At 54.3% G+C, this 12,209-nt stretch overlaps 2 protein-coding genes across 2 annotated transcripts; one reads left to right on the forward strand and one right to left on the reverse strand.

The window, feature by feature from the left end:
• Positions 1-3,032: 3,032 nt before the first annotated feature.
• On the forward strand, positions 3,033-5,903 carry CkaCkLH20_01068 (adenosine/AMP deaminase; the record flags this gene model as incomplete). The annotated part of the gene is made up of 5 exons (XM_038883788.1): positions 3,033-3,306; positions 3,368-4,264; positions 4,338-4,858; positions 4,920-5,086; positions 5,726-5,903. The coding sequence occupies 5 exons, from the start codon at positions 3,033-3,035 to the stop codon at positions 5,901-5,903; spliced, it is 2,037 nt and encodes a 678-aa protein (XP_038751383.1).
• Positions 5,904-6,563: 660 nt separating this feature from the next.
• CkaCkLH20_01069 (uncharacterized protein) lies at positions 6,564-9,631 on the reverse strand (the record flags this gene model as incomplete). The annotated part of the gene is made up of 2 exons (XM_038883789.1): positions 6,564-8,857; positions 8,917-9,631. The coding sequence occupies 2 exons, from the start codon at positions 9,629-9,631 to the stop codon at positions 6,564-6,566; spliced, it is 3,009 nt and encodes a 1,002-aa protein (XP_038751384.1).
• Positions 9,632-12,209: the final 2,578 nt, after the last annotated feature.

The following is a 12,209-nucleotide window of genomic DNA, read 5'->3' on the forward strand; positions in this document are numbered from 1 at the left end:
TATCATACGACCGGATCTTGTCGTTGGTTTCCTGTGTAACAGATCTGCGGAGTCCCAACTGATGTCATCACGGCGGATTCAGTCAAGATGACTTATCGGTTCCTTTATGGCTCAATATACCAGCGAACTCCTTATTGTAAAAGGACCCGGTTCAAAGTACACTATGCCACTTACTACCTGTCCAGGCAACACGCTCCGGGGAAAGCGAATCTTCAGCGACAATGATTTGGTCACACCATCCAACCCTGCTCTCTTTCCAGAACCCTAGGGGTCTTGAGATAAGAAACACATCTCATCTCTGCCATGGATGAACGAACATCTGCCAGATATTCAGATCTTGCAGACGGTTGCAGGCGGTACTCACATTAGACGCGTTACCGGTAGCGTGGACGCAGAAGGAGAGGGCTTCATATCCGCTGACGGAAAGCAAATCCTCATGAGTTAGGAAGTCGAGCCGTTTGAGGCCAAGGAGCGAGGGGAAAATTCCGATTCCAAGGTCAGGACCAGCGGATGTCGCAACTTTCGATTTCGTTCAGTTAATCCCAAGCAGCACATTCTGGATCTTTGGACAGCGGGAATCGTACGGGCATCGTGACTGCTCCCACGTCGCACGCAATTTCAAACATTACGCCTGCAAGGACGTTGAGGACGAGTCGGGTCGGGATACCCAGCAAACGTCACAACACGCCACGGACTAACATCTGTTTAGTCCATGTTCGTCCTGTTTTGCTACGGAGGCATAGAGCGTCCATGGCGTGTTCGCCAACACGATTGCAAGTTGCTTTCATGGCGAACTTTCGGCAATGCACCTTGTGTCCGCTTCCACGACCTGCTTCGGGAATCGAATGAATGACGCACGTGTTCTGGTGTTCTGCCTTTTGCACCTCGGGCGATCATTAGCAGGCCAACGGCAAGTTAAGTAAGTTTTCCGAGAGAGCACCTGCAGAAGCATTACACGGAACATGGATATCTTGACGTCTGCCAGTTGGACACAGCTCTCCTCTTTGGTGACTTGAGAGCTCGCCGTCTCCTGGACCGCATGGGAAATCACTACAGAGCAGCAGAAGCTGGAAGAGTATCAGCCCTGTATGCCGTCCGTCTGCAAAAACTAAACGTCAAAGAAGAAGAATGTGTTGGGTCTTTCTGGGATTTTGTCTAACGACCTCACTTAGAACCTTTGGAGGGCCGAAAACCCGATGTGTGCATACGTGCAGCATTTTACGCGACGTATTTGAACGTTTCCATAGATATATGGACAAAAGTGAGCTTAAGCTGGAGAGGCAAGCTATCGACTCCATGACGATCAAGATACTCCGGTAACAATGAAGGGGCATCCAGCACACACAAAAGAGAAAACGTGTAGATGAAACATCTCCCGGCCGAGGGAGGTCAACCAAAGAACAGTAGGGTTTGCGTGTTATTATTGTTTCTCCGGCCAAGATCGTTCTGAGGCTGATCCTCTCCGCTCTAACGCGTGGTCTTCATTCGAATGAAGTGGCCGGGTAACTTATGACCATGGAAGCAGCGCCCACCGAGATGCGATGACTGACATCGACTCCTTGCAGCAGCCGAACTTTTGAAGACGCCACAGCCCGCCGCCAAGATCCCGGATCGGCTCAGAGAGCCTATCATTCGGTCTCCGGCACCACGGCATTCCCGATTGATCGTCCCGTCTGACCGAGAGCTCCGCCAAGCCGTTCGCGGACGCTCCCGTCGATGCGATATCATTTCGCGGCCCGAGATCCCGGACGTATATCCTACCGAGAGGACATCTCTGTCCAGCGGCCTTACAACTCCCTCCAAGCATCTGCGGGGCATTGGCAAGCTGCGAGCTTGAGACATCAGATGACTTGGAGGACACAATAGACAGTGGTATACAGAGCAATTTCCTATGAACGGTTATTTCCTACCGCTACCGCTACGTAGCACGACATCGCCGTGCTTTCCAATCTCTGCAGGGCAAGAATAGTTACGGAAATTGGGAAATTTGCTCAAGTCCTGCAGTAGACGAGCGCTTTTTGCTTGTCAACAGAACCCTCCTCGACGATTCTCCGTGGGACACAATCACGACGGACAGTAACACCAGGTTGCGGGGAATACATACCAATGTCGTGCAGTCACGGATCAATCCCGAACGTTGTGGCCCCAACGTATGTCCCGGGCCCTGAACGTACGACATGGGCATATCGCCAATGCATCCATCGGATCTCCATTGCCGCTCGCTTCCTGTGCCTGTCCCGTTTTATTACCTCGCGGCTCGGCTCGTCCTACAGATCCGTGCTAGTCCAAGAGGCGAGAGACATGTGTCTCAACGCACCAAAGCGGACCTCGCCTCGAACAAGTCAAGAGCGTTCGTCCTTGGCGCGGTTTCTGTTTACTTTCTCCGTAACATGGTAAACACCTCTGCTCCATCTCATGGCTTCAAACCCCACGAGAAAGGGCCTGCTATGAACTGCGGCTAAGTCATGCCATTAGTCAAGAGAAGCATCCTGTCGTCGAAGCGGTGTGCAAGCGATATTCCCCCGCACTGAACACGAGGTTGTTATTCCCGCGGGTCTCAGTTCAAATCCACTTCCAGACGTGGGATATGCATCAACTAATGGGGCATAGCAAAACATGCTTGATATCAGAAGGCAAGTCATGAGTCGGTGCTCCCGCTGGCCAGAAACAAGTGCCTCGGTCAAAGGAGTTGAACGGCTCTTTCGAATTTGAGCCCCGCAAAACGGATTAAGGCTTCAGCTGTGTCTCAGTAGCGGTCTGCCGTCGGACGCTGCAAGTATGTATCTCGAGCAGACTGCATACTGCGGGATGCCTAATGCTCGGTGGTGGGCATCGGCCCATGTTCCACGCATTCCAAAGACTGCCGCCTCTGGAAATAATAGGACACAGGTGATGTTGTCCGGGATTCCTCTTTGAGCAAGGGAGATACATATATATATATCTCATGGCTTCGACCCCGACATGGAAGCTCATCTCATCCATTCCTCAACCATTCGCCTCTCTGTCGCCCACCCTGGGCCCCCATTCCCAAGATGCATTTCTCCAATGTTCTGGTGGCGTTTGCTTTCACTGCCTCATCGGTGGCCGGCCCGCTTCCCGAGTCGGATGGTGGCCTTTGGAAATGGGACAGCAACGTCCCCGAGTGGGACAGTAGTCTCCCCGTGAAGCGCGGAGGCAGCAGCATCACGGAGAGCGGCGAGGCCCTTCTCAAGAGATGGGAGGCCATGGCCGAGGACAACCCCGCCGTGATACGACACAAGCGCCTCAGGGAGATGCTGGTCGACAGCGAGAAACTCGAACGCCAAGGTTGGAAACCCCTTCACAAAATCACGCATCCGCGAGCCCATTGCTGATCATTGCCCTACAGACGCCAGGTTCAGGGGAAACCTATCCGACACTTGCGCGGAGGCAGATGTCATCGTCCAGAATGTACGGCAGGCCGAGTTCGCCAAGTTCTGGCGGGAGGGCGAGCGGTTCCCGGGCCAGATGTTCGCCCTGGCGCGCGACCAAATCGTCCGAACGGAGCTCTGGAAGATTGTCCAGCAGATGCCGAAAGGCGCGCTGCTACACGCCCACCTCTCGGCCATGTTGCCGTACGGAAAACTCTTGGACATCGTCTTGAACACCCCTGGCATGGTGTTCAAGGCCTCGCAGAGCCTGAACACGACGGCTTCTCGGGACGCGGCGACGATCGAGTTTGCGTACAGCAGCGAGGCCGTCGCCGAAGGCGTCAGCGTCTACTCGCCCGACTACAACGGCCAACTGACGCCCGTTTCAGCGGCGGCCGATGGCTTCCCGGCCGTCGCCGAGAATCACTCCAACGGGACCTGGAAGACCGTAGAGGGGAGGGAAGGCTTTAAGAAGTTCGTCAAGAGCAAGATGGTGATCACGGACGAGGAAGCCATACACCACGAGCTGGGAGTCGACCAGATCTGGCAGCGCTTCCAGGGCCTCTTCGACCCCGCGGGCGGCCTGTTCACCTACGAACTCGTCGTGCGCCAGTTCTGGAGGGAACTCTTCGGAGACCTCGCCGCGGACGGCATCAGCTGGGTCGAGATCCGCGCCGGAGGGTCTGCGGACAAAATGGCGCCCGCGGAGGGGTCGACGCAGGACAGGACGGATCCCGACTTTTGGTGGACTGTGATGTGGGAGGAGCTCAATGACTTCAAGAACCAAACCGCCGCCAACACCACCCACCCCTTCCACGGCGCCCGTGTCATCTGGTCCGACTACCGAGGCCGGCCCAAGGACAAGATTCTGCAAAGTAAGTCCGACTAACGTGATTGTCCGTGGACGCTCTGAAAACTCGTGAAAACTGATCTTCTGTGTTCGTGCAGGTATGCAAAGCGCGCTTTTGAGAAAACAGAACCCCGTGATCGGCGAGCTATTCAGCGGCTACGACCTCGTCGGGCAGGAGGACATATCGACACTCGAGAGCTGGGTGCCGCTTCTGTACGCGTTCCAAGAAGAGGCCAAGAACAAGAACGTCACCATGCCCTTCTTCTTTCACGCGGGAGAGACCGTCGGCGATGGCAACACGACGGACTCCAATCTTTTCGACGCCATCGAGCTGGGCACGAGGAGGATCGGCCACGGATTCTCCCTGTACAAGCACCCCAAGCTGGTTCGGGAGGTCAAGGAAAAGAACATCCTGGTCGAGGTGTGTCCCATCTCGAACGAGGTCCTGCGGCTGGCGACGGATATCCTCCATCACCCTCTTCCGGCCATGATCGCACACGGCGTTCCCACGGCCATCAGCAATGACGATCCGGCCATGATGGGCCAGGACACTGCTGGTCTGAGCTTCGACTTCTACCAAGTCATCCAAGGTTTTGACAATGTAGGACTCGCCGGATTGGTATGCATCTCTTCCCTTTCTCCATGTGGGTGAAATCGGCTTTTCTGACACGGTGTGACAGGGCGCTCTGGCACAGAACAGTCTGCGTTGGTCCAACTTCGAGGATCAAGACGACGTTACTTGGCATCAGGACGTTGAGCTGGGTCAAGATGGAACCGGTATCAAGGCGGACCGGATCCAACAGTGGAACGAGCAATGGGAGCAGTACTGCGGATGGGTCAAGGAGAAGTACGGTCCCCTGTACACGGCGACGCCTTAGTAGAGACGGGAGTTCATCCGACCCCTTCGCCGTTGTCGGGATATAATGAATGCGAAAAGAGATGCTCGTCACCGCAAAGCCCGAATCAATACACCCGAAAGTGTAAGTGTAGGGACGTAAACTTGAAGAACGCTGCATGTTTGACGCGACGGGACTTGAAGTCACGGAGATCCACTATAGCACCCACTCAACCAATCAGACCACTTCAATTCTCCAACACCAGCATCTCCTCCCGTGAGCCCACCCTCACGAAAACTCTCCCTCGACCACCGGTCGACTGAGTTCTAAGCCCAATCCACGCTCAGCCTGGCAAGCTCTCATCAGTAAGATCCACTTGCCTTTCAATTCATCCCCGACCAAGAAACATACAAATTGACATTCTCACCCAGAGCCGCCAGGGATGCGACTCCCCTCTTCTCCGACGTAACTCAGTCCAGTCCACCAAGCCACCCCCCCCCATTGCGTCCATCTCCAGGAGACCAGATGTTGAAGTAAGCTTAAAACCATCTGCCTCCCCTCCCTCCCAGATCTCTCTCCACCACCTCGTCTCTTGGCAAATCCTGCTTTGTTCCCACCCAGTGACCTTCACTATGCTGACGCCTCCCCAGAGCCTACAAGAACCTCTCCCCCAAGACCCGCCTGGGCGTTGGCGTGGCCGTGTTGGCCTGGGGCGGAGTTGGTCTCTACTTCTCCGACCAGGCTGAGGAGAAGTACAAGCCGACCGCCGAGGAAAAGGCCGTCGTCGACAAGTACGTGCCCAAGGTCCACGTCGTCGACAAGTCTTGAAGCAGGCCGCGCTCGTCGTGATGGGAGGAAGGAGCCGGTGGTTATCAGCGTCACTAGGCAGGTCGCTGGCCATGTAATTATTCGCACCATAGTATCAAACCACGCGGCATAAGTTTGTTGCTTTGTACAGTCGAATCAATTTTGCAATGTCTAATCTCTAAAATGCATGCCGACTTCGAAAGGGCACTGAAAATCCGTGCTGACGGCCGAGGGAAATGCTGCCGCAGACCGGCTTTTCTGTTTTCGCAATACAAATATCAAGAGTACCACCCATTTTGAGACATCTAGCATTAGACCAGACCAGCCTAGCCGTGCGCAACCGCTACAACGAAATCATTATGAGCGAAAAGCCATGAATATCGTGACAACCTCACCGGGCCCGCCTATGGCGACCATCGAGAGCCTCCCAAGTTCTATCTGATCGCAGTCTAATGCAGTGCCAACTCCACCTCCCCCCGTCTATCATTGCGTGAAACCACCCGCCACAAGATGCATATCAGAACTAACCACCGTGAATCCGGCTGTGATGCAGTAGGGAATCGAGGTTGCTTTTCGGCAACAAAACATATGAGTTGATGAAAACGAATCCGTGAGGAGACAACATGAAAAAAGAAAAGAAAACAATAAACGCCACCAAATGCAGATGAGTTTTTTTGGGTGTCAGTGTGTGCCGCCGGCCACTGTACTGATATCCGTCTGAACAGAAGGTATTCCTGGGTCTTCCACCACCGCCGAAAGAGGTTTAAAAAGTCGTGCCATGTCGAGTGTCAGGTTCGTCGCCCCAAATTCCTTGTCGATTTCTCCAACCGATCCCAATTCCTCGCCCCGTGAGGCTCCATCCGTCATTACCCACGTTTTTACCGATTTGAGAAGCTGCATCACCTGCATGAACCGACGATCCGAGTCCATTTGCAGATCCGGTGCCCGAGTGTGCTTCAACAGGTATATCGCCAACCAGTAAAAGTGAATTCCGTCCCTGGAGAAACCGTACCTCCTCGCATTCTTGGCCATGCCTGGAGGGAATTGGTTGACCATGTCGGAATCCCAATTGGCCTTGAACTTGTGCAGCGCAATCCGGAAAGATTCGAGGACATGAGCAGGCATGGCCTGCGTGGCGGTATCAACTGGCGTAGCCCTGCCACTGTTCGTGCCATGCCCGTCTGATCCACCACTGACCATCCAATCGCTCAAAGGCGGCGTCGCGTAACCTTTCATTACAGCGTTGCCATCCAGTTGAGCGCGGCGGATCAAGGAGAGAAGGGCGTGGATCAGAATGAACTTGCCGTACAGGTTTGTGCTGCCCGGTTGAATTTCATACTGGCCGTGTAACAACGCCCTGAGGGCAAGATCCATCTCGGGCTGTTTGCTGCGCTGGGTTCCGTTCGGATTCTTTTGTCGTACCAAATCCTCCCCATGCAAGCCAAGCGCATCCTCGCAATCCTTCTTCGTCCGTGCATCCCATGCAGCGTCGTCCGAGGGAAGCGGTATCCGCATCTCGAAGCTGTCAAGTTGACAGGTGGCGTTGAAATAGAGTTCCATGGCGGAGTTGCAGAGGAAGATGATGTGCATGAGGCGTATCCGCTTTTCTTGTTCAACCCACACACCCCAATCGAATGTGGAGACGTCGAAGTTCTGAGGGGTAAAGTTGTTCTGGTGTAGCGGACTGAGAAGCGGCGGCGTGGTGGAGACTTCTGTCAGACGGAGCTTGCGAGACTGCTCCGCCATGGCTGGGAAAATCTCACGGGCGCTTTCACGGTGTTGAGGAGTGCCATTCCACAAAAGCAAAATTTGGAGCAGCATAACAGCTTGAAGTTCCTCGAGGTCTCGATGTGAATTACTCGGGGAGCTGTCAGCGTTTTCATTTTGCTGCTTGCCGACCGTGTTTGCTAAGAAGCGCACGTCGCGAACCAACGCCGCCCGAAGGAAGTTCATCATGTCGCGCACGTGATCTGGAGAAAGACGATCAGAGTAGCAGGCGCCCATGCAACACATGCCTGCGAGTAAGCCAGTATACGAGTCCAGGATGCGGAACGTGGGTGTATGAAGGATGGGGAAGTGCACATGGAAGTGCGTGTACTTCTCCAAGAAATCGCGAATGTTTTCAGCCGAGAAATAGAGATTGAAGCCGGCGCTTTCGTTGGTAATCGGGGAACCTGGGGGATAGAAAAAGTTGAGAATTTGGTTGGAGATATGGGTATACGGGTCCTGAATCGATGGCGGCACGCCCCAGGTCGAGAAAAATAAGGAATCGGAGTGGCGGTTAGGGCCAGGAAGACCATCTGTTCTTTCGGTGCCAGTACTAGGCTCTTTGTTGGTTGCGATCTGCGTCTGTCCAAGATTAGGAGGAGTTGCGAAGGTATTTGCGTAGGTTTGTTGCGCACCAGCCTGGAACATTTGAGACCAATCAAGGCCCGATTGTTGGTTCGAGTTCGACCCGCCATACATGGACATTCCATTTTGACCCGGGGGCATATTGTAGTTTTGCATCTGTTGATTCATATTGGGCGTCATGGAGCTAGGGACATCGCCGTTGTATGCCTGCTCGAACTGGCCACCACGACCTTGAGCATCCATGACAGATCCTGTCAAACCCCGCCTGTCTTGGTTACTGCCATTATCAATTCTGGTCAAGCTGCTGGAGCGCGACAGCTGGCTCTGATCGTTCGCCAGGTTGCCCATTCCGTCCGACACAGGCATCATACCGAAAGGCTGAACCATGCCATCCCCAGGGATGTTACTTAGACCATTGAGGTGGTTCAGTCCGCCATCCTGACCAAGAGCAGCCTTCTGAGCAGCAGCGTTCTTCTTGACATGAGCCTGAGGGTGAGACAAGTGGCTAGCACCAGTCGGGTTGCCTCGGCGAATGGAGCACTTCTGGAAGTGGCGCTTGAGAATGTCACTGCGCGAGAAGGTGTCGCGGCAGAGAACGCACATGTAGGGGCGATCACCCGTGTCTGCGAAGGACTGTTGTCAGCCAAGTCGACACCATTGGGGGCATTGGGGGGATACTCACGGCGCAGAAGGTGACGCTTCAAGTGCTTGGCGTGGAGGTACGTCTTGGTGCAGTGAGGGCAAGGGAACTTGCCGTCAGCGTCCTTGACGGGGATAACAGTGCTCTTCGCGTTGCCGGGGCCAGCAGGAGTGGCGGCAGGGCGACCAGGAGCACTGGGAAGGATACCGCGACGACCTTGGGAGCCTACAACGTGAGTAGGCTGGTCGGCATCACCAAGACCTCCCTGGAGAACGGAGCCGGGTCCGTAGGGCGAGTTCATACCAGGCTGGGGCATGACGCCACCAGCAGGCATGGGACGAAGGACGGGAGGGACGCGACCAGAGCTAGGCGCGGGCGCAATGGGCTGAGGGTGCGACGAGGCCATCGTGGTCTGGGGCAGCATCGACTGAGTACCGTAGCCCTGGGGCGGGGGAGGGTACTGGCCCATCTGCTGGTAGGGACCGCCGCGTCCAGCCTGAGGAGGCTGCTGAGGGTAGGCGGGCATGTTGTTGGCGGAACCCGGGGTGTTGGGAGTCGCGGGAGTGCGAGGAGTGTGAGGGTTGCTGCCGTACATCTGGTTCATGGCGGCGGAGGTCTGCGGCTGGAGAGGCGGCAGAGTCTGGTGAGGGAGGGGAGAATTGGTGTGCTGGAGCTGGTGAGGCGTGATGGCGGGCGGCGACGGGTATGAGGCCGAGGTCGTGTTTATACCATTGGTAGGGTACTGAGAAGCGTCCATGCTATCCGCGATCGAGTCTGAAGGCCTTTTGTCGAGACAAAGGCGCACAGAGCTTGAGAAGGTGCGAGGTGTCGAGACGCGTTCCTACGTCTGTACGGGGTGGACTCGTCGACGGCCTCGTGAGAAAAATTTTGTGGGACAAGGACAATGAAGTCGTCGACCCAGCCGGAAGTGAGTTTTTTTTTCTGCGCCTTGAGGAGAAGAAAATACTCGAGGTAGAATGCAGAATGGAAGACGAGTCCTCGATATTCCACCAGTAAAAGGATGATGAGAGTCGCGAACCCAAGAAAAGAGACAACACGCGAAGAGGTGTTGTTTTGTGAGAAGGTGGGTTTTGTGGTGGGATGAGGCTCCAGTTGATCCCGTTTGGAGGTGGTTTTGGGGAGGGAAGGGAGTGGAGTAGATGGGGCTCGATCCTTTTTATTTTTTTTTTCTCGCGCGTTGCTCCTTCGGCAAGAGGGAAAAAAAAAAAAGGGAAGGGCTTGTCAGGTACCTGGCGGCGCCGAGAGGGGGTCAGAGGAAAATAAAAGTGGTCTTGCCGGGGTGGGTGCCGAGGGTGTGCAAAGCAGGAACCGTTGAGCAATGGTCACTCCGTCCAAAGGGTGGAGGAAAAAAGGGAAGAAGTGGGTTTGGACGTCGCCCCTTCTGGGAGGAGTGGATCCTGTCTGCTCTTTATGAAGGGCCTTTTTCGGAGAAAGTGTGGGAGGTTGGACCGTTGGTTGATGAAAAAAAGTGAATGGTGTGGATGGAAGCTTCGGTATGTGAGGAAGGCAAGTGGGAAAACTTGCTTGACTTTTGTGGTAGGCGCGAAGGGTACCTGAAATAGGTTCTTCGGTCTGACGGGTAAGTTTTGTGAATTTGTAGGGAAGGAAGGTACAGACTGACTGACTGAAGACAACCTGGAATTGAGTGAGTACAGTGCCGCTGTTGATGTCGTTACGGCTGCGCGTCTGTTGTAGATGGGCGACCTGAACAAGAAAGTTGGAGACCACGGTACAAGTTCAAAGCACCAGTGGATGACGCCAGGCTGTAAATTTTTTGGGGGGGTGTGGGAGGTGGACGAGGAAGGGGAAGAGGACCCGTTTTCCCTTTTTTTTTTTTTTTCCTCCTCCTCAAGGGCTGCCCACTTTTTGGCCTAAGTGATAAATATCAAAGATTGGCCGACTACCTTTTGCGACGACTACAGTTCTCGTTGGAATTCAACTGCATCGGCAGCGCAAAGAGACGAGGGCAAGGAGGCAAAATAGTCGAGGATGAGGACTGAGATGGAAGGTGAAGGAAGCTCGCATGGAGAAGGAAAAATCAAATCAACCAAGAAGGAAGGATAAATTGGCAGGTAGACACGGGCAGGCAGTAAAGGTACAAGCCGCGAAGTACCTTCCGCCTTTTCCTGGGAAGACGAGAAAATTTCAAAGGGAAAGCGCTTCCAGGTTGCCAATGCCTGCCAATGCTAGCACACGCCTGCCTCGGAGATGGTTGTATACAGCACGGGCACTGTGAGCGGCGACTGTACTAATGACCAGACACAGTTCCGTACCAGCACAGCAGCAGCGTGATTCAAGAGACGGTGGTGTGTACTGCGGAAAGAAGCACCAGAAGGAAAAAAAAAAAAAAAAGGATGGTGAGGTAATGCGAACTGTCGGCTCGGTCGACGTCCAGGCGAGTGTCAAAATCGAGCTACCCTTCCCTAGCGTGTCGATATCCGTACATGGCTGTCCTGTCCACCTTGTCTGACTACTCTGTACCTTGCTTGGTGCCATCGGCTTGTCAACATTTGCACAGGTCGCGCCTTCCAATGCCGTTGCGTACAGACAGGGCGGTGACGCGAACCGCCTAACATGCTCACCTTCTTTCTTAGCGCCGGTTTTACGGCGGTGCGGAATTACAGCCAGAAAGCACCTCAACCAGATGCATAGCGATAGTTGCGAATTTGAGGGATTGCCTGCTGTTCGTGCCATGATGAGGGTACCAGCAATCAAAAAGAGGTTTGTATAGTTGCGCTGCAGTTGATGCACAGCCTAGGTGCTGTTCGTGTGAGATCAGTGAGCGCGCAATTGTCAGTAATACGTTACAAAATGAGACGAGCACTTCAGAAACAGGCATGTATTGTCCAAGTCTGCATTAGACTAACGGGCTATGCTACGTTATGCTTCGTTATGCTCACGATGACAGCGACTGGTTGACGTTGACGGGGTTGCATGTGTATGAATGTACCTCACCGTCGCTGCATCGGTCGGGTCGAGGAGAGTCGAGTCGAGTCGTTGTCTCACCGTCTGGTCTGCTGCTCACCGTAATAATATCCCATTTTCCTGCGCATGCCATTCTGCGTTGCCCTCATCAAAGGCTGTTCCAATTCTCCAGGGGAATCCTCACCTGGGCGCATCTTCTTACCTCATCTCTTTCTAATGAGGCAATCAGTTGAAATCTTGTTATCGGTGCTTTTCCGTCAATGTCGGGAAAAGACACGTCCAAACTTTTGAGTCCTGGGCAGGCAACACTGAGGGTGTCTCCTTGTCGCGCTCCTTCCTCAGGTCCCGACAGTCGTCCTCGAGATCAGCGGACGGGCCAATGCTTGCCA

This window comes from Colletotrichum karsti (assembly GCF_011947395.1).
Source record: "Colletotrichum karsti strain CkLH20 chromosome Unknown Scaffold2, whole genome shotgun sequence".
NCBI lineage: Eukaryota > Fungi > Ascomycota > Sordariomycetes > Glomerellales > Glomerellaceae > Colletotrichum > Colletotrichum karsti.